We start from the raw sequence: 24,273 nt of genomic DNA, 5'->3' as shown, positions 1-24,273 counted from the left end.
TCTTCCAGGCTCTGGGCCCTCCACTCCGCCCATTCCTGGTGGGAGGGCATTAGTTATTCAAACTTCCTTTTTTGTCTTCACCAGCCATCTGTGCATCTCACTGCTTCAGCTCCAGAGAGCAATCCAGCAGTACTGCCTGTTCTGAAATAGCTGGAGGGGACACTTAACACCACCATGGACTCCCCTTTCCAGAAAAACAATGTCCGAAAGTCAGAAATAAGGCAAAAAAAAAGATGCAAAACAGAATACATGCCTCAGGGGCATTAGACCTTCTAGAAGGATATAACTTTGATTGATTGTTTATTCTTGATTCAATATTTTATAAGCCTTTAAAATTAGCTATTTATTTGTTAAAAACCATTAGGGTACAAATGGCTTTTATCCAGTAGTGGTGCAAATGATTTTTTTTCCTGTAGAGATAAAAATCATGTTCTGTTTATGGAGAAGATAACATGAAAGTTTGTAGCTTTATTGCCTTCAGGAAAAATAACCGGTTTTGTAACTAACTCAGTGACCTTACTCCCCATTTTTTCCTTTCACGAACCATGTATCAGATGATCTTACACACCTGGTTCTCTCATGAATGAGTTAAAATAAAACTTTGACACTTATACCTTAGATATTTATAGGAAAACTATACTTCCTTTTGCTTTTTTAATTTTTGTGTTTATACATTTTTTGCTTTTTTAACATTTTAAACATCCTTTCTACAGTCCCCTGCTCCTCCCACCCCCCTCCCCCATCTCTGTTTCTGATTTCCTTTGGACTCACCAGAATGCAGTTCTATGTCACAAGTCCTGGGCCTCCCTCAAGGGCTGTGGTAAGCACACCTTTGGGTATAAATGCTTTTAAAATGAATTGCTCAATTGCTATTATCTATAGCAGAATCTGGACACCAAGATGTCCAGCAATAGAAAATTATGGCACATCAACACTAAATATGGAGAAGGCAATGGCACCCCACTCCAGTACCCTTGCCTGGAAAATCCCATGGATGGAGAAGGCTGGTGGGCTGCAGTCCATGTGGTCACAAAGAGTCGGACATGACTGAGTGACTTCACTTTCACTTTTCACTTTCATGCATTGGAGAAGGAAATGGCAACCCACTCCAGTGTCCTTGCCTGGAGAACCCCAGGGACAGGGGAGCCTGGTGGGCTGCTGTCTATGGGGTCACACAGAGTCGGACACGACTGAAGCGACTTAGCAGCAGCAGCAGCAACACTAAATATCATGCAGCTATTAAGCATAATCATTGTCAAGCCTATCGCAGCCACATGGAAATGCTCAAGTAAACTTGTGAGAAGATGGCTTCCCTGGTGACCCAGTGGAATCCACCTGCCAATGCAGGAGACGTGGGCTCGATCCCTGGGTGGAGAGCATCCCACATGCCGCGGAGCAACTAAGCCTGTGTGCCACAGCTATGGAACCTGCGCTCTAGAGCCCGGGAGCCATGACTACAGAGCCCGTGCGCCCTAGAGCCTGTGCTCTGAAACAAGAGAAGCCTCGCAAGGAAAGCCCATACACAGCTCCTAGAGAATCGCCCAGGCTTGCTACAGCTAAAGAAAGCCCGCACGCGACAGCGAGGACCCGGAGCAGTCAAACGTAAATAAATAAATAAAGTGTTAAGGGGAAAAGTATATAAAAAAGACGTTGTATAAAATATGAATTGGAAGGTGAGATAAGCATGAAAATATCTGTGAGGAGGGGCTACTAGGAAGCTTTTTTGTTTTTTTTCTCAGTGTTTTTAACCATGGCTTTTGTCCTTACAATGAAAAAATGTAAGAAAGTTGAAAACCCAAGCAGGCAGAGCATTAACATTATATGATATTATTGATATGAAATGGATAGTTACCACCAACATGGTCACAGAACAATGGCTGGGAGATTTCATTGGGTGACTCTCCTAAAATCTCCCAAACTTACCCATTCTGTCACCCTTTCACCTCCAAACACTTAGGGAGCTCTGTGTGTGCATGCAAGTCGCTCAGTCGTGTCTGACTGTGACTCTATGCACTGTAGCCCACCAGGTTTCTCTGTCCATGGGATTCTCCAGGCGAGAGGGCTGGAGTAGGTTGCCATGCCCTCCTCCAGGGGATCTTCCCAACCCAGGGATCGAACCTGCATGTGGGTTCTAATTTACCACCAGCGCCACGTGGGAAGCCCATGAACTCTGAGGTCACTTTAACTCCATCTGCTATATGACTGGGCAGGGAAAGGCAAGACCCAGGGCGTCAGATGAAACTTGGTGGGGCAGGACTTATAAGCTTCCGAAGGCTTATAAGGGCATGCAAGACCGCAACACTCAGACTCACGGACAGGTATTAGCAGCTCTGCTCACAGACTCCCGGCAGGCCTGCAGTCCCTTTGGAGGGCTGTCAAGACCCAGCTGCCCATCCCTGCCCTTGGCATGGTCACTGCTGCTAGCCCGCTGTTGACCTACTCAGATCCACCTTTGGGCCAGAGAAGGTGAGTGTGCACCCTCTAGACCCCGAACTGGGACCCAGGCCCAATTCCCCTTTGTCCACCCTGCCTTCTTGCCACTTGCAGCTTCCACGCCTGGCCACAGAGAGGCTTCCCGGCCATGGACGTGGTGCTGGCTGTCCTTCAGAGCCCAGACATTCCCCCCGCCCTCTTGGAGGAAACCACAAAAACAAAGCAGGAGCCAGCTTTGTTCCGAGGGGAATGTTTTCACCCTGTTTCTGCTTCATGAAACTCTTTGGCCTATAACACAGGCAGTGAAGCATCCTGAGGCTCCCTGAGGTACCCGTGCTGCCAGCCCGATGACCTGCCAGCTCCAACCTCACTTGAAGTTGCTTTTATTTCTCTGGCTGCTTTTTGAAGTTGGCTCTTTTCTGCGTGTATGTATTTACAAACAGAGTTTTATGTTCCTCAAAAATCTCCTTTCTTTTGAGTCCCTGAGTCAGTCTTTGTTCAGTGAGTAACAGAGTCCTACTTTGTTTGATAGGTTGGTACATTCTTAGCTAATTTTCAAGCACAGACCCTGAGCATAAGCTCCTAATGGGCAGGGACATACTTTACATTTTTAAATAGCTAACATAATGCCCTAAACAGAATAAATATCTATTGGCAACCTGGAAACAATCCTAATGTTCATCATTAGGAGAGTGGATAAACAACTAATCTACTCATACAATGGAATACCATTTAGCAATAAAAAGGAACACTTCACTGATGCATACCACAGCGTGGATGAATCTCCAGAACATTACACTGAGAAAAAGCAGCCAGTTGCAAAGGAGCATGTACCATTTGATTCCATCTGTTTGAAGCTCTAGAACCAGCAATGCTAGTCAATGTGGATTGAATGCCTGTACCTCTCTCCCCATTGTTATGTTGAATCCATAGCCCTCAGAGTGGCTGTATTTGAGATGGGGCCTCTATGGAAGTGATTAGGTTAAATAAGATCTTGAGAGAGGGACCCTGATCCTAGAAGATTCCTGTCCTTTTAAGGAGAGACACAGGAGGGCTCACTGTCCATCTGCCGGTACAAAGAGGAGGTCGTGTTAGGACACGGTGAGAAGGTAGCTGTCTGAATCAGCTGGAACCTTCCTCCCGGACTTCCAACCTCCATGGGAAAGTAACCATGAGAAAGTCAATTTCTGTTGTTTAAGCTACTCAGTCTATGGCAGCCCAAGCTAAGACAAGGTCAGAGCAGGGGTTGCTGCTGGGGGAGCTGGCATGACTGGAAAAGGACACACGGAAGCCTCTAGGGTGAAGCATACGCACTACATCCCAACTGGGCGTTGGTCACATGGATATTTACCTGGGTATATGCAAAAAAGGGTTGAGCTATACCCTTCTGACATATGTATTTTACTGTATGCAAATTGCAACTCGATAAAGAACTGAAAATTAAATCTGTTGGTAAGAATGATTATCTCTCCACTGTGACTCACACCCTGCAACGGATCCATTTAGGATGAAGGTTTGACAAGCACCTGCCATGTACAGATTCTCACGGGGACAGCAAAGGGCGGTGGGTGGAGCAGCCCTGGTCCCTGGTTCCCAGGGAGGCGTTTCCACCTCCTGAGTCAACACCAGAAAGTCCTCAAGTCACGGCCGCTGCGCCAAATCAGACCGAATGCTGACGGTTCGGTAAGAGACGTTTAGACACCTAGGAAGCCATGTTAACCAGTCATGCTTCCACGGAGGCAGCTGTTGCCTGGTTCCTTTGAGAACCAGCCCCGCCCCAAGAGCTGCTCAGATGCTGGCAAATTCCACCAGGGAAAGCAAAAGGGAAATAGGAAAGCCGATGCAGAAAGTCTTAATGAGATACGAAATTGTGCAATTCTGACCTTGAAGACTACTTCTTCGCAAGCAAAAGAAGCTGGAAAACAGTTACGCCCACACTCCAGTGGTTGGCTTTTCTGTGATGTGCGGCAATAATGGGGCTTTTAGCACCCTGGGATAGAACTGAGAAATGCCTCGCCAGGGGGCTCCCACGCCCTTCTCTCCTGACTTTGGCAATGCTGACGAGATGCAGTCAGCCCCCAGCGCAGAGCACCATAAACAGGGGGAAAATCGAGGTGGTCCTCCCCAGGGATCCCAGGCACTTTGCTGTTAAAAAACAAACATTCTTTTTGAAAATCACTGACATTCTAGGACAGGTAAACTTGTGACATGCCTGCCACCCATCTTCCATCTTGAGCCTTAGCAGATGTTCTAAGTTGATCATAGCACGTTTCATCACTTGGCCCAGTTCTAGAATCAGCCATATACTAGAGCCAGCTGGCACCACCTCATGAGACCCGATGGTTAAACCTCAGGAATCTTGGGACTTCCCTGGCTGTCCAGTAGTTAAGACTCCAAGCCTCCAATGCAGGGGGCATGGTTTCAATCCCTGATTAGGGAACTAAAATCCCCATGCCACATGGCATGACCAGAACGTTAAAAATAATTCAGGAACTGGAAGCAACCTAGATGCCCATTGACAGATGAATGGATAAAGAAGTTGTGGTACATATACACAATGGAATATTACTCAGCCATAAAAAAGAATGCATTTGAATCAGTTCTGAGGTGGATGGACCTAGAACCTATTATACAGAGTGAAGTGAGTCAGAAAGAGAAAGATAAATATTGTATTCTAACACACATATACAGAATCTAGAAAAATGGTTTGGAAGAATTTACTTACAGGGCAGCAATGGAGAAACAGGCATACAGAATAGAATTATGGACATGGGGAGAGGGGAGGAAAGGGTGAGATGTATGGAAAGAGTAACATGGAAACTTATATTACCATATGTAAAATAGATAGCCAATGGGAATTTGCTGTCTGGCTCAGGAAACTCAAACAGGGGCTGTGTATCAACCTAGTGGGGTGGATGGGGAGGAAGATGGGAGGGAGGTTCAAAAGGGAGGGAATATATGTCTACCTGTGGCTGATTCAGGTTGAGGTTTGACAAAAAACAACAAAATTCATAAAGCAATTATCCTTCAATAAAAAATAAATTAAAAAATAATAATTCAGGAATCTTGATAGCTGTTTGTTAAGCATATTCATTATTAAAACTAAATGATATAAGTTAATACTTGAATTACATTAAAAGAAAAAGTAATGGATCCTCAAAATTCATCCTTTTATTAATTGTCTTATCACCTTTTATGATTATCTACGTGCCTGAGGTTATTCACAAATACGGTATCTGGAAATGCTACATAATGGTGTGCTACTGGGTATCTCTTCCCAACTCCGTGTTGACAGATACAGTATTAGCTTCAAATATGTCACCATGACAGTATTTACATCCCAGAAACCAGTAAATCCAAGAAGTCAAGGCATCCTCCCCACTCCCCTGGTGAGAGACGGTTTTTAAACATCGACCAGCACACCATCACCGGATGTCAACATCAGAAAATGAGAGACCCCAGAGGAGGCAGACTGTGCCAGGCAAATTCCTTTCTGCCTATAATAGGGGGAGAAGTGCTGGTCAGCATGCCTTTCCTCTGGCATGCAAAGACGCAACTCTAAGCACTCACAGAGGAAACAGGAAGAAAGAGACGGAGAGACCGCCTGGATCCAGCCATGCCCGAAGCCAGGAAGACCTGCTGCATGGATTTTACTCTTGTGAGACTTGCCTAGGGGCATCATTTTCTCCATCTGACGAAGACATCAGGAGGACTCACAGGTCAGCCCAGGAGGGGACAGGTGACTCTTTGCCCTGGAGTCTTCCATTCGAGTTCCAGAAGGAGTCCTCTGAGGACCATGGGCTGAGGTCAGGCAAACGCAGGAGCAAACAAGGGGTGGAGCAGCTGGAGAGGCTGGTCAGGAGCGGGGCATCTGGGAAGCCCTGAGACCCAAGAGGGGTGCAGGCAGGGGTGTGAGGCTCCAGAAAGAACGGATCTGGGGTTTCTTGCTGGGAAGTCTGGCCTGGCTGCAAAGGGTAGTAGAGGCTGAAACGTGGGCAGAGAGTAGGCCCAGGCCTCAGAGAACTTGCTCACAGGGATGGCGACATAGAGACTTTTTTCATAATTTCAGGCAGTGATCACACAAGAGGGATAAGTTGCCATAGCCAGGGCCAAGTGAGGGCACTGTGGATCAGGGTGGGGGCCTCAAAGTTGGCCTGAGTCAGTGGCTCCAGCAGGTGCTTACCTCCCACAGCGGCTGCCCTTTCTTATCCCCCTTTATTTATTTTAACTTAAAATTCCACTCTAAAATACTGGAGCCTACTCTTCACCATGCAGCAGAATCACCCAGGTACCCCTCCTAAAAGGCAGACTTGGGGGCTGTGCCCCTAGGAAATTCCATTGAGAGGTTCCGAAACTAGGCCAGGAATCTCAGGTTGTGAGTCCCTTGGGGAAGATTTCCCATTTTATTGTCAGTTTTCGCCTCTGGCAAAAGCAGCAAGAGCCAATCGGGGCGGGCAGGACTGGTCACAGAATTTGCAGACTCCAGCATAAAGGGAAATTGCAGGGCCCCTTGTTCAAAAGTTATTAAGGATTTCAAGACTGCAGAACATTTAACCAGGCACAGACCCATCCAAGCAGGTGACTGCCCCCAGGAAGCCCTGCTAGCCGGGCCCCATCTGCCTGTGGGGCTCCCGTGTCATCTCAGTATTTGTGTTAGCGACCAGGATTCTTGGTCTCCTAACTCAGTAGAAATTAATATGAGGCTGGACTGGAATTCAGGCAAGGCTTTGCTGGGGCCGCAGTGGGGGGAGCGAGAACAGTAAACAATATCCTTGTTCGATCGCTCCCCACGCAGGGATGAACTGGTTCCCTATACAGGGTGAAGGCCGAGGTGTGTGCAGGGGGTGGGCAGGACGGGTGGCTAAGTGGTCAGCTCACCCCTTGGTGGTGCCAAGTGCAGGGGCACGCACATGCCCTGCTCTTGCCCCTGACTTCCTGTTTCTGCTCCCAGCCCTTCAGAAGTGGCAGTTGTGTGTTGGTGTCTTCTTCACGCTGCTGCTGCAGCTCAGTCTGCATTTTAGCCATGTCCGCCTCTTCGACCTTACAGACTGTAGCCCACCAGGCTCCGCTGTCCGTGGGATTTCCCAGGCATCCCCCAATGGTGTATACACACTGTTATTATTAGTCCCTTATCCTTTCTGTTTTGCTGCTAGAGGAGACATTCATCTAAGTACAAGCACTACAGCAAAGGGCCCAGGGCCCAGGGCCCAGTCGGTCTCATCTGTACTCCAGGGGTTGCCCACCTGCCTTTCAAGGACAGTGGCTCCAGGCAAAAGGCAGTGAGTCTTAAAACCCAGTGTCTTGACTTTGGAGGAAAGCCGTGGTCCTCCAGGGTTGGACAGAGCAGCTCTTCAGACTTGGGGAAGTTCCACTTCCTCCCAGGCCCCCGAGGCTCCAGAGCTATGGCTGGGTCACTGCTGGAATCTGGAACAAACACAGAAATGTCTCAGGGAGATGGGAACAAGGCGGGGAGAGGACCCTGCATCTGAGAGCCCAACTAGAAAGGAAGCCGCAGATAAACATCCACAGGGGGTCAAAGCCCGCTGAGCCTCGGGCCCGACTCTTGTTGGCCAGGTCACTCTTTCCACTCTCTGATCCTGTACTGAGAAGACACCAAAGCATTGGGGTGACCAACGCATCCCAGTTTGCTTGGGACGTCCCTCGATTCAGCAACAAGAGCCCTGAGCACTGTTCACTGGGTTAGCCTGGGTGAACCAGGAAGGATGGCTAGTCAGCCTCCAGAATTGCGAGTTGCAGGGCCCTGTGTGCAAGGGTTCAGGGACTCCTGTGGGCAGGGGTCCTCCGAGACTCACTGGCTGAGTTCCCGCGATCTGATGCAGCAGCTCAACAGCCTCGCTGGCGGCAGCTGCACTTTTCCTCCGTGTTCACGGGACCTCCTGTCACTCACAGTCAGATTCAGCACAGCTTACTAGTGTGGTTGTGGCCAGTGATTTATTGCTCTTGGTTTTTCCTCCCCAAAACCTCATGCTCTGAGCAGTGGTCCCCGTCTCTGGGGACATATGAGAATTCCCCTATGGGGATTCCCCTAGGTCATTCTGACCCACCGCCAGGGTTAAAGCCCTGAAGCTCTAGGACCTAGAACACCAGGCACGTGATTTCCCCTTTGTCCAAAACAGTTTATATATATGTATATATATATATATTTTTTTTTTCAGGAAAATCTTGGCTCTGCTCAGGGTCTCCTTCAGCTCACCTTTCTGCAGCTGTGAAAGGGCCTCCACTCAGGCATAGTTCTGGTTTAAGCAATTCTTTTTTTAACCAAAAAAGTCAGTCCTAGATTACATTTTCTTGATAGTCAAACATTTGGCACTGTCCCTATGATCGATGCAGACATCTTATCTCCAGGTATTTACTTGCCTCTTAAAGATGAAAATCCTGAACTCCAGGTTTAATGACAATGACCAGGAGGATCTATTGATTGTCCAGCTGGAACACTTTTATTCTAAGGATACAGTGAATTTGATGACCAACCCTGTTCCTTCTTTACATTGGCTACTGGGAAGCTCAGAGAGTTTCACTTTTGCAATTGCCTACATGCTTTGTAAATTAACTTTACTTTTGGTTTTATCTTGCTCCCTAAGCTTATTTTTTTCTCTGTCCTTATCTATTTATTCTGTCCTGTTGAATTGAATGCACACACAAGCCACCACAAATCCTTTCAAAAGCAGAGACTAATATATAAATAAAGTACAAATGGTAATTGCTATGATTAGGAAACTTAATGAAACTATGAGTCATGCCATGTGGGGCCACCCAAGACGGACAGGTCATGGTGGAGAGTTCTGACAAAACGTGGTCCACTGGAGAAGGGAATGACAAACCACTTCAGTATTCTTGCCTTGAGAACTCCATGAACAGTATGAAAAGGCAAAAAGGTAGGACACTGAAAGATGAACTCCCCAGGTCAGTAGGTGCCCAATATGCTACTGGTGATCAGTGGAGAAATAACTCCAGAAAGAATGAAGACATGGAGCCAAAGCAAAAACAAGGCCCAGTTGTGGATGTGACTGGTGGTGGAAGTAAAGTCTGACGCTATAAAGAGCAATATTGCGTAGGAACCCAGAATGTTAGGTCCATGAATCAAGTTAAATTAGAAGTGGTCAAGCAGGAGATGGCAACAGTGAACATCGACATTTTAGGAATCAGTGAACTAAAATGGACTGGAATGGGTGAATTTAACTCAGATAACCATTATATCTACTACTGTGGGCAAGAACGTAGAAGGCAATGGCACCCCACTCCAGTACTCTTGCCTGGAAAATCCATGGACAAAGGAGCCTGGTAGGCTGCAGTCCATGGGGTCGCTAAGAGTAGGACACGACTGAGCGACTTCACTTTTACTTTTCACTTTCATGCATTGGAAAAGGAAATGGCAACCCACTCCAGTGTTCTTGCCTGGCGAACCCCAGGGATGGGGAAGCCTGGTGGGTTGCCATCTCTGGGGTCGCACAGAGTCGGACACGACTGAAGCGACTTAGCAGCAGCAGCAGCAGTGGGCAAGAATCTCTTAGAAGAAATGCAGTACCCTCATAGTCAACAAAAGAGTCTGAAATGCAGTACTTGGATTCAATCTCAAAAATGACAGAATGATCTCTGTTCGTTTCCAAGGCAAACCATTCAATACCACAGAAATCCAAGTCTATGCCTCAACCAGTAATGTTGAAGAAGCTAAAGTTGAAGGGTTCTATGAAAGCCTACAAGATCTTCTAGAACTAACACCAAAAACAGATGTCCTTTTCATTATAGGGGACTGGAATGCAAAAGTAGGAAGTCAAGAGATCCTGGAGTAACAGACAGATTTGGCCTTAGAGTACAAAACGAAGCAGGGCAAATGGTAACAGAGTTTTGCCAAGAGAGCGCATGGGTCATGGCAAACACCCTCTTCCAACAACACGAGAGATGACTCTACACATGGACATCACCTGATGGACAATACTGAAGTCAGATTGATTATACTCTTTGCAGCCAAAGATGGAGAAGCTCTATACAGTCAGTAAAAACAAGACTGGGGGCTGACTGTGGCTCAGATCATGGACTCTTTATTGCCAAATTCAGACTGAAATTGAAGAAAGTAGGGAAAACCACTAGACCATTCAGGTATGACCTAAATCAAATCCCTTATGATTATGCAGTGGAAGTGTGAAATAGATTTAAGGGACTAGATCTGATAGATAGAGTGCCTGATGAACTATGGATGGAGGTTTGTGACACTGTACAGGAGGCAGTGATTAAGACCTTCCCCAAGAAAAAGAAATGCAAAAAAGCAAAATGGCTGTCTGAGGTGGCCTTCTAAATAGCTGAGAAAAGAAAAGAAGCTAAAGGCAAAGGAGAAAAGGAAAGATGATATACCCATTTGAATGCAGAGTTCCAAAGAATAGCAAGGAGAGATAAGAAAGCCTTCCTCAGTGATCAATGCAAAGAAATAGAGGAAAACAATAGAATAGTAAAGACTAAAGTTCTCTTCAAGAAAATTGGAGATACCAAGGGAACATTTCATGCAAAGATGGGCACAATAAAGGACAGAAAAGGTATGGACCTAACAGAAGCTGAAGCTACTAAGAAGAGGTGGCAAGAACACACAGAATAACTATACAAAAAAAGATCTTCATGACCCAGATAACCATGATATCCAGATAACCAGATAACTCACTTAGAGCCAGACATCCTGGAATGTGAAGTCAAGTGGGTCTTAGGAAGCATCACTATGAACAAAGCTAGTGGAGGTGATGGAATTCCAGTTGAGCTATTTCCAGTCCTAAAAGATGATGCTGTGAAAGTGTTGCACTCAACATGCCAGCAAATTTGGAAAACTCAGCAATGGCCACAGGATTGGAAAAGGTCAGTTTTCATTCCAATTCTGAAGAAAGGCAATGCCAAAGAATGTTCAAACTACTGCACAATTGCACTCATCTCACATGCTAGCAAAATAATGCTAAAAATTCTTCAAGCCAGGCTTCAACAGTACGTGAACTGTCAACTTCCAGATGTTCCAGCTGGATTTAGAAAAGGCAGAGGACCCAGTAATCAAATTGCCAACATCCACTGGATCATAGAAAAAGCAAGAGAATTCCAGAAAAATATCTACTTCTGCTTCATTGATTACACCAAAGCCTTTGACTGTGTGAATCACAACCAACTGTGGAAAATTCTTCAAGAGATAGGAATACCAGACCACCTGATCTGCCTCCTCAGAAATCTGTATGCAGGTCAGGAAACAACAGTTAGAAATGGACATGAAACAACAGACTGGTTCCAAATTGGGGAAGGAGTACGTCAAGGCTGTATATTGTCACCCTGCTTATTTAACTTAAATGCAGAGTACATTATGCGAAATGCTGGGCTGGATGAAGCACAAGCTGGAATCAAGATTGCCGGGAGAAATATCAATAACCTCAGATATACAGATGACACAACCCTTAAAGAAGAAAGTGAAGAGGAATTAAAGACCTTCTTGATGCAAATGAAAAGAGAGAGTGAAAAAGTTGGCTTAAAACTCAACATTCAAACAACTAAGATCATGGCATCTGGTCCCATTACTTCATGACAAATAGATGGGGAAACAATGGAAACAGTAAGAGACTTTATTTTCTTGGGCTCCAAAATCACTGCAGATGGTGATTGCAGCCATGAAATTAAAAGACGCTTGCTCCTTGGAAGAAAAGTCGTGACCAACATAGACAGTGTATTAAAAAGCAGAGACATTACTTTGCTGACAAAGGTCCATCTAGTCAAAGCTATGGTTTCTCCAGTAGTCATGTATGGATGCGAGAGTTGGACTATAAAGAAAGCTGAGGGCCAAAAATTGATGCTTTTGAACTGTGGTGTTGGAGAAGACTCTTGAGAGTCCCTTGGACTGCAAGGAGATCCAACCAGTCTAACCTAAAGGAGATCAGTCCTGAATATTCATTGGAAGGACTGATGCTAAAGCTGAATCTCCAATACTTTGGCCACCTGATGCGAAGAGCTGACTCATTAGAAGAGACCCTGATGCTGGGAAAGATTGAAGGCAGGAGGAGAAGGGGACAAAAGGAGATGAGATGGTTGGATGGCATCACCGACTTGATGGACATGAGTTTGAGTAAGCGCCAGGAGTTGGTGATGAATAGGGAAGCCTGGTGTGATGCCGTGTGTGAGGTCGCAAAGAGTTGGACATGACTGAGTGTCTGAACTGACTGATTATAAGGAAGGGAAAGAGCCCAAAAAATACAGGAGACTCTACATAGCAGATCCTGCAGACTCTCATGATGCAAGGTTTCCAGTTTTGGGTGAATACTTCTGCCCCACCCCATCTCATACAAAATAAAAAATTAATACTCAAATGCCCGACCCAGGGAACTCACTTCAGCTTTCTCTTTGAAACTGTTTCCTAGCCTCTCCACACAGTCCGAGCTGAGTAACTAACAAATGTCTTCAATAGCACATTTATCCTTCCCGGTCAAGAGCACAATTATCTTGATTGGTTGACAAGCTCGAGTCTGTGCTCTCCAGGGGTGATGTCACTGCTGGGTGGGAGTGCTACCAGAGTCAGTTGTTATAATTAATTTACTTACTTAGTTGCTGAGGGGGCCTTTTGCAATAATATGCAAATGTCATTTAAAACTTACAGCAATATTTTGAGCCAAGAGCACAGCCTTTTTTAACAGGAATGCAGGGAAGCCTTAAACACCTGAAGTTAAGCTCTTTGTGGCTGATGACTTGGTTCTCAGCATGGTTATATTTGTATCAGAAAGTTGGTTATTCCAGGAATGCTTTTGCTCAGAAAGCAGGGAGGCTGGGTAGGATATCGAAGATTTCTTCACTTTCTTCCAGCTGTGTGACTATTGGGAGATTCTGTTTAAATGGCTCAGGCACAATCTCCATTTTATAACGCATGTCCAATTTCCATCATAGACTCTTAGTGCTGAAAATCTCTGCTGCTGCTGCTAAGTCGCTTCAGTCGTGTCCGACTCTGTGTGACTCCATAGATGGCAGCCCACCAGGATTCCCCGTCCCCGGGATCCTCCAGGCAAGAACACTGGAGTGGGTTGCCATTTCCTTCTCCAATGCATGAAAGTGAAAAGTGAAAGTGAAGTCGCTCAGTCGTGTCTGACTCCTAGTGACCCCATGGACTGCAGCCTACCAGGCTCCTCCGTCCATGGGATTTTCCAGGCAAGAGTACTGGAGTGGGTTGCCATTGGCTTCTCTGGGGAATGTTTAATCCAGCCCTTCCTTCCATGAATACATAGAAATTTGTCCAGGTTCACACAGAGAATAAGCCGCAGACTTTGGATTACAATTCAATCTCCATCACACCTGTGGCCAACCCAGAACCAGGCACACTGAATTCAGTCTTAAGGGGCAAGGGAGGGATAAATTAGGGGTTTGGGATCAAAATACACACTCTGGTATACATAAAATAGATCATCAAAAAGGACCTAGAGTATGGCACAGGGAACTATACTCAATGTTTTATGATAACCTATAACGGAAGTGCATGTAAAAAAGGAATGTATTTACATATATATGTATAATTGAAGAGCTTTGATGTACATCTGAAACTAACACAATTTTAAATCAATCATACTTCAATAAGCATTAAACAAAAAAAAAATACTAAAAAGTGTAGTTCTAACTTAAGACAAACTTTCACAGACTTCCTCCAAGCCCTTTCCAACCTCCTCAATGCATTCATTCAAGGGGCGTTCACAATGACGTCCATCCTCCAAGCATTGCAGAGTTGACCTAGACATCTATGCCCCAAACCGTCTGAATGAACAGCCTTCCGAACACATAAAGGAACACAAGTCCTAACGGAAAGTCCCGCAGGCAGTGAGAATTCTCTGTTTGGGAATCCAGCCCCGCCGCCTCTCTATGGGCAGCCAAGACCTGCATTTCTGTCTGCCCCATTCTTGCGTATTAGCAGAACACTTCTGTCAAGAGCGGTCTGCAGTGTGGTACACACACTCTCTCTCGAGCATCATCTCATTTGCTAAAGCGTCCTTTAGAGACAGTCTCACCCCTGTAAATTGGGACACAGTGCAAGGCACATCCATGGGGTGAAATCCAGCTGCACCTGAGGAACGGCTGTCCCTGTGGTCTCCCCCACCCGCGTGTCCTACCCTGGGCCACCATCCCCCGCCAGGTCTTGGATAGTGTTTGGGGAGAGTTGGGTGCTGAACTGATGGCATCTGGATCATATCAGATTTTCAAATGTCAGACTAAACGTATTTTCTGGTCTTTTCCCGAGGGCTAAGATTGGACTGCTCATAAATTTGTCTCCTCTCTCTCTGCATGGATTTTACACTGTAGATTTCACAGATCAGCTGTTTCCAATGCCTTCCTATCTCAAATGGCAGATAAAAATGGAAAAGCTGAGGCTCAGCCAGGACGCCAAGAAGACACGAGCTGCGGGCGTGTGACCCATTGTTTGGGTGTTCAAGATGACAGTAATGCTGCCTGGAGTTTACTTCACATAGCCACCCTGCTGTCTCCGGCTCTGACCCAGCCTACAGAAGGGAGAGAGAAGCTTTAAAAAAATGATAATCAACAATGAGGTCACAGCCCAGAACATCCCAGCCTTCCTGGACCCAGCCAAACAAAAACAATCTTAGTGGCAACAGAAGCCGTGTGGGTCCTTTGAGTCAAGGGATCATGGCTGGTAGAGCCAAGCAGGATGAAACTCACAAATAGGGGAGTTCACTAAAGAATCATGGCTTAGAACTGAAGAATCTCAACACCAGTCCCAGACAGTCTTCTATCCTAGGTTCTAAACTCTAGCAACTCAAGCAGTGTCTAGCACACAGCAAGCAGTCAATAACCCACAACTACCTACTCTGCTGGGCTGTGATTCCAGAGCCCAGCACAGCACTTGGAACATCGTAAGTATTCAATAATTGTTGACAGACTGATTACATTCATAGAAAATAACTGAGTGTTCAGACTCACTGAAGGAAAGAAAGAAGGGAGGAAGGCAGGAAGGGAGAAAGGAAAGGAGGGAAGGATATTATTAAATCTCTGCCTAAAGCTAACAAGTCAAAAAGTTGGACTCCGTTTCTCACAAGTCAATCCCTTCAGCTGTTGGACACTTTGCCTTCAATATTATAAAGTCCTCCCATCGATGGAGCCAAAATCTGCCATGTTGTAACTCCCTCTTGGCAGGTCTAGTTTTCTCATCTATGTCTTCCTGGCTCTTTCCAGAGGGTCCTTCCCAGAAGGAAGCAGACCTTCTGCATTCTCTATCTGTTAGTGTTGGAAGCTAGCAGGAAACCACAGGGTTTTTAGCCACAGAATCACAGGAAGGGAGAGTCTGAAGAAATCAACAAGTCTGTTTCGTCTAAGAATTCATTTGCTCTGGTTTCCCCAGGCATCTGTGGAATGATGTCTTTAAAAAGACCTAGGTCTGCCATCCTTGTTACCAATGCCAAGAGCAAGCCTTCCTATACCAAGATGGCGGCCACAGAGCAATGAGGCCCATGGACGCTTTGGTGACCTCACCACGTGTCAATTAGGCTGACCCACATTTCCCAGACTGATCTTTCTTGCATGTTTTCAGCAAGGTTGGTTACACTGTTTGCCTCAGTTCAGATATCAGAAAGGATTCCCTAGACTCCACAGAATATACTCGTGTTCAATTCAGTTCAGTTCAGTTCAGTCGCTCAGTCGTGTCTGACTCTCTGCGACCCCATGGACTGCAGCACACCAGGCCTCCCTGTCCATCACCAACCTCCGGAGCTTGCTCACACTCATGCCCATTAGTCGGTGATGCCATCCAACCATCTCATCCTCTGTCCTCCCCTTCTCCTCCTGCCTCATGTTAAGGCTTTTATTTAAAGCCAGAAGATCCAGTGCAAGGAAAGAAAGAGAGCGCAGGGCAAAAGCATAGCTCTGAGACACAGGATCTGTACACCGGGGCCCAGCCTTTGTCCACATGGACTGCACTGAATCTCTGGATTGAACTGCCGAGACCTGTGTGAGGAAACTTGGCTTCAGGAGAACTCACTGAAAGGGGCCGGGGGCCATGCCAGCCAGGCTTCTCAAAACTGGTAAGGCCGTTGCAATCCACCAGCAAAGAAGAGATCCCTGAGGCTTGCCAGGAGAGTTTCAGACCTCAGACAGGGCATCACACACCTCATTGCCTTCACCTTGGTCATAAGTCAAAAACCAGACATTCAGTGTCCCCAGAAGTGAAGGCAGGGCTGTTCCGATCTCTCCGCAGCAGGGCACAGGGGAGATTTTTGGACAGAAGGGAAGAAGCAGACGTGTAGGACGTGCAAGTTGTTACTGATCTGCTGACTCATCTGCCCAAAGTGGTAGGATTTTCCCTGACTCCTCCCTCAGCACCTCTGCTCTGATTTCTGGGCCAGGAGTCGGCGTTTAGATTCATGACAAAGGGCCCGGCTTCTGCAGGATACCCATACCGCCCACATAGAGACAGCAGACGTCAGTGCCTCTGCATGGGGGTCCAGCTCATGCTTATGGGTTCCAGCTTGTTCTTGATTTCCCCCCGCTCAGTATCATCTTTCCTTCATAGCTGCCTGTCCTGACTTCAAGCTTCAGCATCAGATGTGAAGACAGCAGCCTTGCGGAGACCACTTGCAGCCCCTGCAACTATGTGAGGTCATATCTGAGACAAATCCTGCATCTCCTGTTTTTGCCTCTCAGTGGATCTGTTTGTCCGGCTGACTCCTGACCACTGGCTGATGGGTGCTCTGCTGTTCCCTGGGAGCACAGTCCTCGTCCTCCCCTCTCCCTCTGTGTTGCAGGAAAATGCCACGTGGAGGCCAATTCCCTGGACTCTGCTTCCACACACAGGACCACTCGACTTGCGAGCACCTCTGACGATCTCTGGTCGGCGTGCAGGTGGGAGGCTGGGGGGGCAGCCCTGTTCTCAGGGATGGAGGAGGCTGACTGTCTATGCAGACGAGCAGGTCCCAGGCGAAGAGCCCAGGAAGCTCAGCTAATTTCTCACAAGAGGAAAAATGCCAGTGACAAGAAATGGCTGGAGAACTCCACTAGCCACAGGGAGTGGAGATCCTTAGGTCTCTCAGAAGCCTCAAGGCAGGAGAGCAAGATGAGCCCACAGCACAGACAGGAGGGCGCCTCGCCACATGGGTGTCGGGACAGACGCCTAGCCCACTGCACCCCAGGAGGCTCGGCGTGCGAGGGAGATGATGACACGCTTTCTCCAGGCCCACACCCAGCGGTTGGGATCTCGGGCACCTTCCACCCGAGAGGCTGCAGACCTTGGGGCTGCAGCTGGCCTGCTGCCATGTTTCGTTCGGCCTTAACAGTACAGTTAGAAGTTTTTTAATTTGTTGCCAGTTTTTACTAATTTGTGATTTCACATTTAAAAAAAAATCTGCATTTCCCACTTTTCTTGAAAAAAATCAGGAGATTTGGCAAGTCTAGTTCCTATCTTTCAGCATGGCAAAAATTGGCCATAGCTGAGAAACAGCTGTTCTTGTTAGACAGGGACAGATACTCCTGGCTTCTGTGGCCTCTCTCAACCTACTGCCCTGGCTTATGTGACCTGCCCGCTCCTGGGGGCCCCTGAGTTCACAGGCCCCCGCCCTTCCATCTGCAGCCCACCCCCACCGTAGGGGGCACCCCAGTTGCCAGCGTCCGCACCTCTATGCCTGAGGATGGTCTTTGGGGGTCAGTGCCTCTGTTTGCTCCCCAGCAGGCTGTGAGTGCCCCTCCGCAGCTGTCCTCCGCTGACAGGGTTGGTGCATACACACCCCAGCTCCCCCTTCCTTGGCTGCCATCACTCTGAGGCAGGCTGCCCTCTGACCCCCAGATATCCCCCAAGATGTTATGCCCCAGGTACCCACAGTAGTAGCTTCCCTGATTACATGCCCTTCAAAGCCTGCCCACCTTCCCTCTCTTCCCCTCTCCCCTCCCTGAATAAACCATCTGTTCAGTTTTTTTTTGTGCAGTAAGGAGACCTCATATGAGTGTTGTTCTACCAGGCTGCTGTGAATCCTGGCTTAGAGAATACAGAACCACTCACTGCTCTCTGGCCTTCTGGTCAACCAATAAATACATAACTTTGCCTTAACATACTTATGTTCAAAGACATCTTATTTAATATATATTGTGGATTCATGAACATTAAACCCACTGGAGCTCGCGCGGGAATGAAGCTGACCTGACTCTTGCGTCTCCCCCATAAGGCTCATCGCGGCCTTCTGAGCTTAGGACGCTGGCAGCGCTTCAGGACTAGGCTTGGGGCCATTTTAAACAGCAAAATCGCCAACACAAAACACGAAAAGGCGTAAACACAGCACTAAATAGAAAAAGTCAACATTTGCGCCATTCTGTGCGTGTCTGCAAATGATTCTGAGGTTACAGATCAACTGCAGCAAGTAGGCAAAATCACAAAAACAAAATCCATCAGAACACCCCCGCGCCCGCTTCTAGGGGACCCCGAATGAAGACATCTCAGAGGTATTTTCCTCCTCAAGTAGACCAGAGGCAACTGAAAACCCTGGAGGAAACGCAGCACAGTAGTTTCAGGACTTGCCATCAGGTAACAGGGAGGTGACCCATGAGAGAGGGAAACCAACGAGGTGAGTCCTGGGATTTCCCCAGCGTGTTGCCTGGAGACCGTTTCCAGGCTGCAGCGCAGGAGGGTGGAGCTTCTCCGGGTGGAACTGGGGGGTGATCTGAGGAGGTGGAGCTGGGAGACCCGGGGGCAGGGGTGTTACAGGCCTGGGGGCAGAGCGCTGGGAGCAGAGAGCTGTGAGCAGAGGGCTCTGAGGACCAGCAAGGATCAGAACCTGCCTGTGGCGAAGCTCACCAAGGGAGCTTCGGGGAAGCCAGGGAAAGGAGCGCCTGGAGGAGCCGAGGGCGGAATCCCCAGCGCTCACACAGGGTGGGCAGCAGCCCCGCTCCAAAGAAGAGATCCTAGACATGCTCGGGACACCGGGAGGGGGACTCAGGTCTTGTCCCAGCAGTGGAGACGCTGACCCTCACTTAAACACTGCTCCAAGGCCAGACCTTCTGGGGAAAGCTCAACAATATAGAAATACAGAAGTATCTGGTATCCAACAAGATAAAATTCACAGCATCTGGCATCAAACTAAAAATGACAAGGCATGCAAAGAGTCAGTAAAATATGACCCATGAGGAGGAGGAAAATGAACAGAAACAGATCAAGAACAACAGATCAAGAAGCGTCCCCAGAGATATGGAGAAAGCAGGGGCGACAAAGCCACACGTGGATGGGTCTCCCTGAACGGGCAACTCTGGGGTCGACACCCAAGTGGAGAAATGAGCCCTATGGCTGGACCTCTGCGAAAAGAGCCCTCAAGCAGAACGGAGGGTAAAGGCAAAGGCCCTGCTGTAGGGTGAGGCTGGCCAGCCTGAGGCTGGTGTTACTGGGGCGGGGTGGGTGTGGGGGGGCGCTCTGCTCGAGGGTGGAGACCCCGCAACCCCACACCCTTAGGTCTCTGAGAGCCCCCGGGAAGGGGAATTTTCTCTCCCATCATCCCCAACTCCCAGAGGTCCCTACATTCTAAACCACATCTCCCAGGGGCTTCCCTGGTTGCCCAGTGGTTACGATTTTGCCTTCCACTCCAGAGGGTATGTAGGGGTTCAGTCCCTGGGCGGAGAGCTCAGATCACACATGCCTTGGTGCCAAAAAAACAGAAAAACAGAAGCACTGCTGTAGCAAGTTCAATAAAGACTTTAAAATGGTCCACAGCAAAATAAATAAATAAATAAAACCCACATCTCCCAGAATGCCTGCCTCTTGAACCTGGAAGTCACACAACTCCCACCCCCAGGACATCCTGGTGTGGGATTTGGAAAATATGGTCCAATCTGTCAATTCCTATGAGCTGCCCGCTGGGGGCTGGGCTGTTGAGAACAGTTGTTTAGGATGACTCTGAATGGCTTCAGGGAAAACAAATATGAGCACAGACACACACACACACACACACACACACACACACACACACACACCCAGAAGCAGCACCAGAGTCCAAAGGAAAAACATTTTTTCCATGAGATGTTTTATGCTCACAATCTAAGATCAAAATCAAATCAGGAAAAAAAAAAAAATGAGCAATCCATTTCAGGAACCCACCCCACCTTAGTTCCTCCTACAGTTATCAAAAGGGTCACTTCTCATGATGATGGCTACTTACCCTCCATCAATCTGGTCCACCAGATGCCTGAACTCTGAGCTTACCAACTCCCCTGCTCTCTCTGGTCTCCATCAGTTCAGTTGAGTTGTTCGGTCATGTCTGACTCTTTGCGACCCCATGGACTGCAGCACACCAGGCTTTCCTGTCCATCGTCAACTCCCAGAGCTTGCTCAGACTCACGTCCACCAAGTCGTGGTGCCCTCCACCCACCTCACCCTCTGTTGCCCCTTCTCCTACCGCCTTCAATCTTTCCCAGCATCAGGGTCTTTTTCAGTGAGTCAGTTCTTCACATCAGGCAGCCAAAGTATCAGATTTCAGCTTCAGCATCAGTCCTTCAAATGAGTATTCAGGACTGATTTCCTTTAGGATGGACTGGTTGCATCTCCTTGCAGTCCAAGGGACTCTCAAGAGTCTTCTCCAACACCATAGTTCTAAAGCATCAATTCTTGGGCGCTCAGCTTTCTTTATAGTCCAACTCTCACATCCATACATGACTAGTGGAAAAACCATAGCTTTGACAGACGACCTTTGTTGGAAAAGTAATGTCTGTTTTTTAATATGCTGTCTAGATTGGTCCCTGGGTTGGGAAGATCCCTGGAGAAGGGAAAGGCTACCCACTCCAGTATTCAGGCCTGGAGAATTTCATGGTCTGTAAAAGCTATGGGGTCACAAAAAGTTGGACACGACTGAGTGACTTTCACTTTCATCCAAGGAGCAAGCATCTTTTAATTACATGGCTGCAGTCACCTGCAGTGATCTGCAGTGATTTTGGAGCCCAAGAAAATAAAGTCTGTCACTGTTTCCATTGTTTCCCCATCTATGAAGTGATGGGAGTAGATACCATGATCTTAATTTTTCGAGCCTTGTCTAACTCAATGAAACTATGAGCCATGGTGTGTAGGGCCACCCAAGACAGATGGGTCATGGTGGAGAGTTCTGACAAAATGTGGTCCACTGGAGAAGGGAATGGCAAACCACCTCAGTATTCTCACCTCGAGAACCCCATGAACAGTATGAAAAGGCAAAAAGATAGGATACTGAAAGAGGAACCCCCCAGGTCGGTAGATGCCGAATATGCCCAGTTGTGGATGTGACTGGTGATAGAAGCAAAGTCTGATGCTGTAAAGAGCAATAGTGTATAGGAACCTGGAAAGTTAGGTCCATGAATCAAGGTAAATGGAAGTGGTAAGAGTGAACGTTGACATTTTAGGAATCAGTGAACTAAAATGGACTGGAATGGGCAAATTTAACTCAGATGACCATTATATCTACTACTGTGGGCAAGAATCCCTTAGAAGAAATGAAGTAGCCCTCATAGTCAACAAAACAGTCCGAAATGCAGTACTTGCGTACAATCTCAAAAATGACAGAATGATCTCTGTTTGTTTCCAAGGCAAACTATTCAATACCACAGAAATCCAAGTCTATGCCTCAACCAGTAATGTTGAAGAAACTAAAGTTGAAGGGTTCTTTGAAGACCTACAAGACATTCTAGAATTAACACCGAAAAAAGATGTCTTTTTCATCATAGAGGACTGGAATGCCAAAGTAGGAAGTCAAGAGATACCTAGAGTAACAGGCAAGTTTGGCCTTGGAGTACAAAGCGAAGCAGGTCAAAGGCTAACAGAGTTTGCCAAGAGAACGCACTGGTCATAGCAAACACCCTTATCCAGCAACACAAGAGAAGACTCTACACATGGACATCCCCAGATGGTGAATACCAAACTCAGATTGATTATATTCTTGTCTTCATCACTCCCTCCAAAATCTTCAAAAGCCATATCTACACTGCTGGCATCTGATTTTACATCTTCAAGCCAGACCTGTCCCCTGACCTCCAGGTGGTGGCTCAGAGGTTAAAGCGTCTGCCTGCAATGCGGGAGACCCTAGTTCAATTCCAAGGTTGGGAACATCCCCTGGAGAAGGAAATGGCAACCCACTCTAGTATTCTTGCCTGGAGAGTCCCATGGACGGAGGAGCCTGGTGGGCTACAGTCCACAGGGTCGCAAAGAGTCGGACACGACTGAGCGATTTCACTTTCACTATCCATACATCTAGCTGCCCACACCTCCCTTCCCTTTAGCTGTCGAGATGCCATCTTCAAGGATGCATGTCCCCCGCTGAGCCTCTGCTGTTCCTCTGCTCCCAGCCTTCCCATCTCCTTCGAGGGCAACTTGATTCCTCCAACTGCCTGGACCCAAAACTTGTAACCATCCTTGACTCATATGTCTCTCACCCACAAATTCACCGACAAATCTTACGGGCTTTTCCTTAAAATACGTGCCCAAGCTGAGCACTCACCTCTGGCTCCAGGGATGCCCTTGTGTCTCACTGCAGCAACACCTCAGTCGGTCTTCCTGCTTCTGCCCTGTGCTCCCACTGTCTAACTTCAGCAGCCAGAGCGGCCCAGTTAGCATCCCAGTCCATGGTGCCTGTCTTCTGCTTACAGCCTTCCAAGGGCTCCCATCTTAGAGGAAAAGCCCAAGTGCCCTCAGTGCCCCCCAAGTCCTAAAAGATGCCGCCCTTACCTCTCTCACCCCACCCCCACCCGCCCACTCTGTTCCAGCCTCGCGGGCCCTCTGCGAGTCCTCAAAAGGCCAGGCACGCTCTCACCTTTGCACCTGCTGCTCCTCTCCCTGCACCAAGCTGCCCAGTCCTCCTCCTTCAGCAGAGCTTCTGGGACCCCTTCCTCACTCCGGGTCGATTGCCCACCCCCAGCCCCTGCTCTCCAGCCCCCTGCCTCTGTCTTCTCCTTAGCACTACAGCCATCTCTCCCACTGTAGGTCTTAATCGCGCTTGTCTGTCCCACCAGGCTGTAAGTTCCACAAGGCACACATTTTGCTGTTTTATTCGCTGCAATCTCCGCGCCCAGCCCCCGGGATAATTCGGCAGAAGGTGGAGGCTCTTCATTACGTGTGGTTTGAATGAAGGGAGTTGACAACGGAGGGAATGTGCCCCTCCCGTTTCAACATCCCTCTCCGTGTCCCCACCTGTTGGGTAGCTGAGGCCGGGCGGGCATTCAGGGGCTCGGGAGGAGCTTGTTATGGGAGCATCTTCACCAGCTCACCTCCCTTTCAGAAGGAGGAGGAGGAGGGTCCTCAGGAAGGGAGGGAGGGCCCAGCCTGGCTCTCCGGGATCACCTATAGAAGACTGAGGGTGCAAACAGCCCCCCAGCTCCCCGCATTTCCGTCCCTGGAACAGCTTTCTTGAAATCAAGAGGGAATCCTCTTTCCCGCCCCTTTGGGTGGGGAGAGAAGCCTTCCTGGGGTCAGATGCAGATCGGACCTCCCCGGGGTGTTCCGCTGGGATTGGTCCCAGCAGCGTCAGTGTTTGTTTTCCCCGGGTCGTGTTCCCGAGAACAGTGAGGGCTTTAGGACCAGGAGCCGGGCGCCCGCCCGCCCGCCGCCGGGCCCGCAGCGTCCTGGCCGAGCGCTGAGCGCTGTGTGAAAGCAAATTAGCCTGCTCCGGCTTCACATCTGTGGATCCGACCTGACCTGAAGGGTCCAAAGGAGGACGGGGGTCAGCTCCGCCGGACTGAGACCTCCCGGCTTCCCCCACCCCCCCACCAGACACCCCACAGCAACCTGACCCTTCATGCAAGCGGCGGGGGGCTGGGAGCGAAACACGTGGGACTCCCTGAGCAGAAAGGAATTATTCTTTCTCCCAAAGAGGAAAAGGGCATCAGGGTTCG

The 24,273-nt window shown here is 48.2% G+C and overlaps 1 protein-coding gene across 1 annotated transcript in view; it reads left to right on the top strand.

The window, feature by feature from the left end:
* Nucleotides 1-24,273, top strand: part of GALNT15 (polypeptide N-acetylgalactosaminyltransferase 15) — a 116,718-nt gene that overhangs the window by 46,843 nt on the left and 45,602 nt on the right. Inside the window, exons 3-9 of the mRNA XM_010856752.1 lie at nucleotides 7,385-7,483; nucleotides 8,229-8,342; nucleotides 17,196-17,292; nucleotides 17,995-18,154; nucleotides 18,606-18,706; nucleotides 22,666-22,788; nucleotides 23,149-23,281. Of these exons, the coding sequence (XP_010855054.1) occupies nucleotides 7,385-7,483; nucleotides 8,229-8,342; nucleotides 17,196-17,292; nucleotides 17,995-18,154; nucleotides 18,606-18,706; nucleotides 22,666-22,788; nucleotides 23,149-23,281 (827 nt within the window). The remainder of the gene's footprint in view (nucleotides 1-7,384; nucleotides 7,484-8,228; nucleotides 8,343-17,195; nucleotides 17,293-17,994; nucleotides 18,155-18,605; nucleotides 18,707-22,665; nucleotides 22,789-23,148; nucleotides 23,282-24,273) is intronic.

This window comes from Bison bison, unplaced genomic scaffold, assembly GCF_000754665.1.
Source record: "Bison bison bison isolate TAMUID 2011002044 unplaced genomic scaffold, Bison_UMD1.0 scf7180017864374, whole genome shotgun sequence".
NCBI lineage: Eukaryota > Metazoa > Chordata > Mammalia > Artiodactyla > Bovidae > Bison > Bison bison.
Note: the sequence above shows the minus strand (reverse complement) of the source record. Positions and strands in the feature narration are given on the sequence as shown.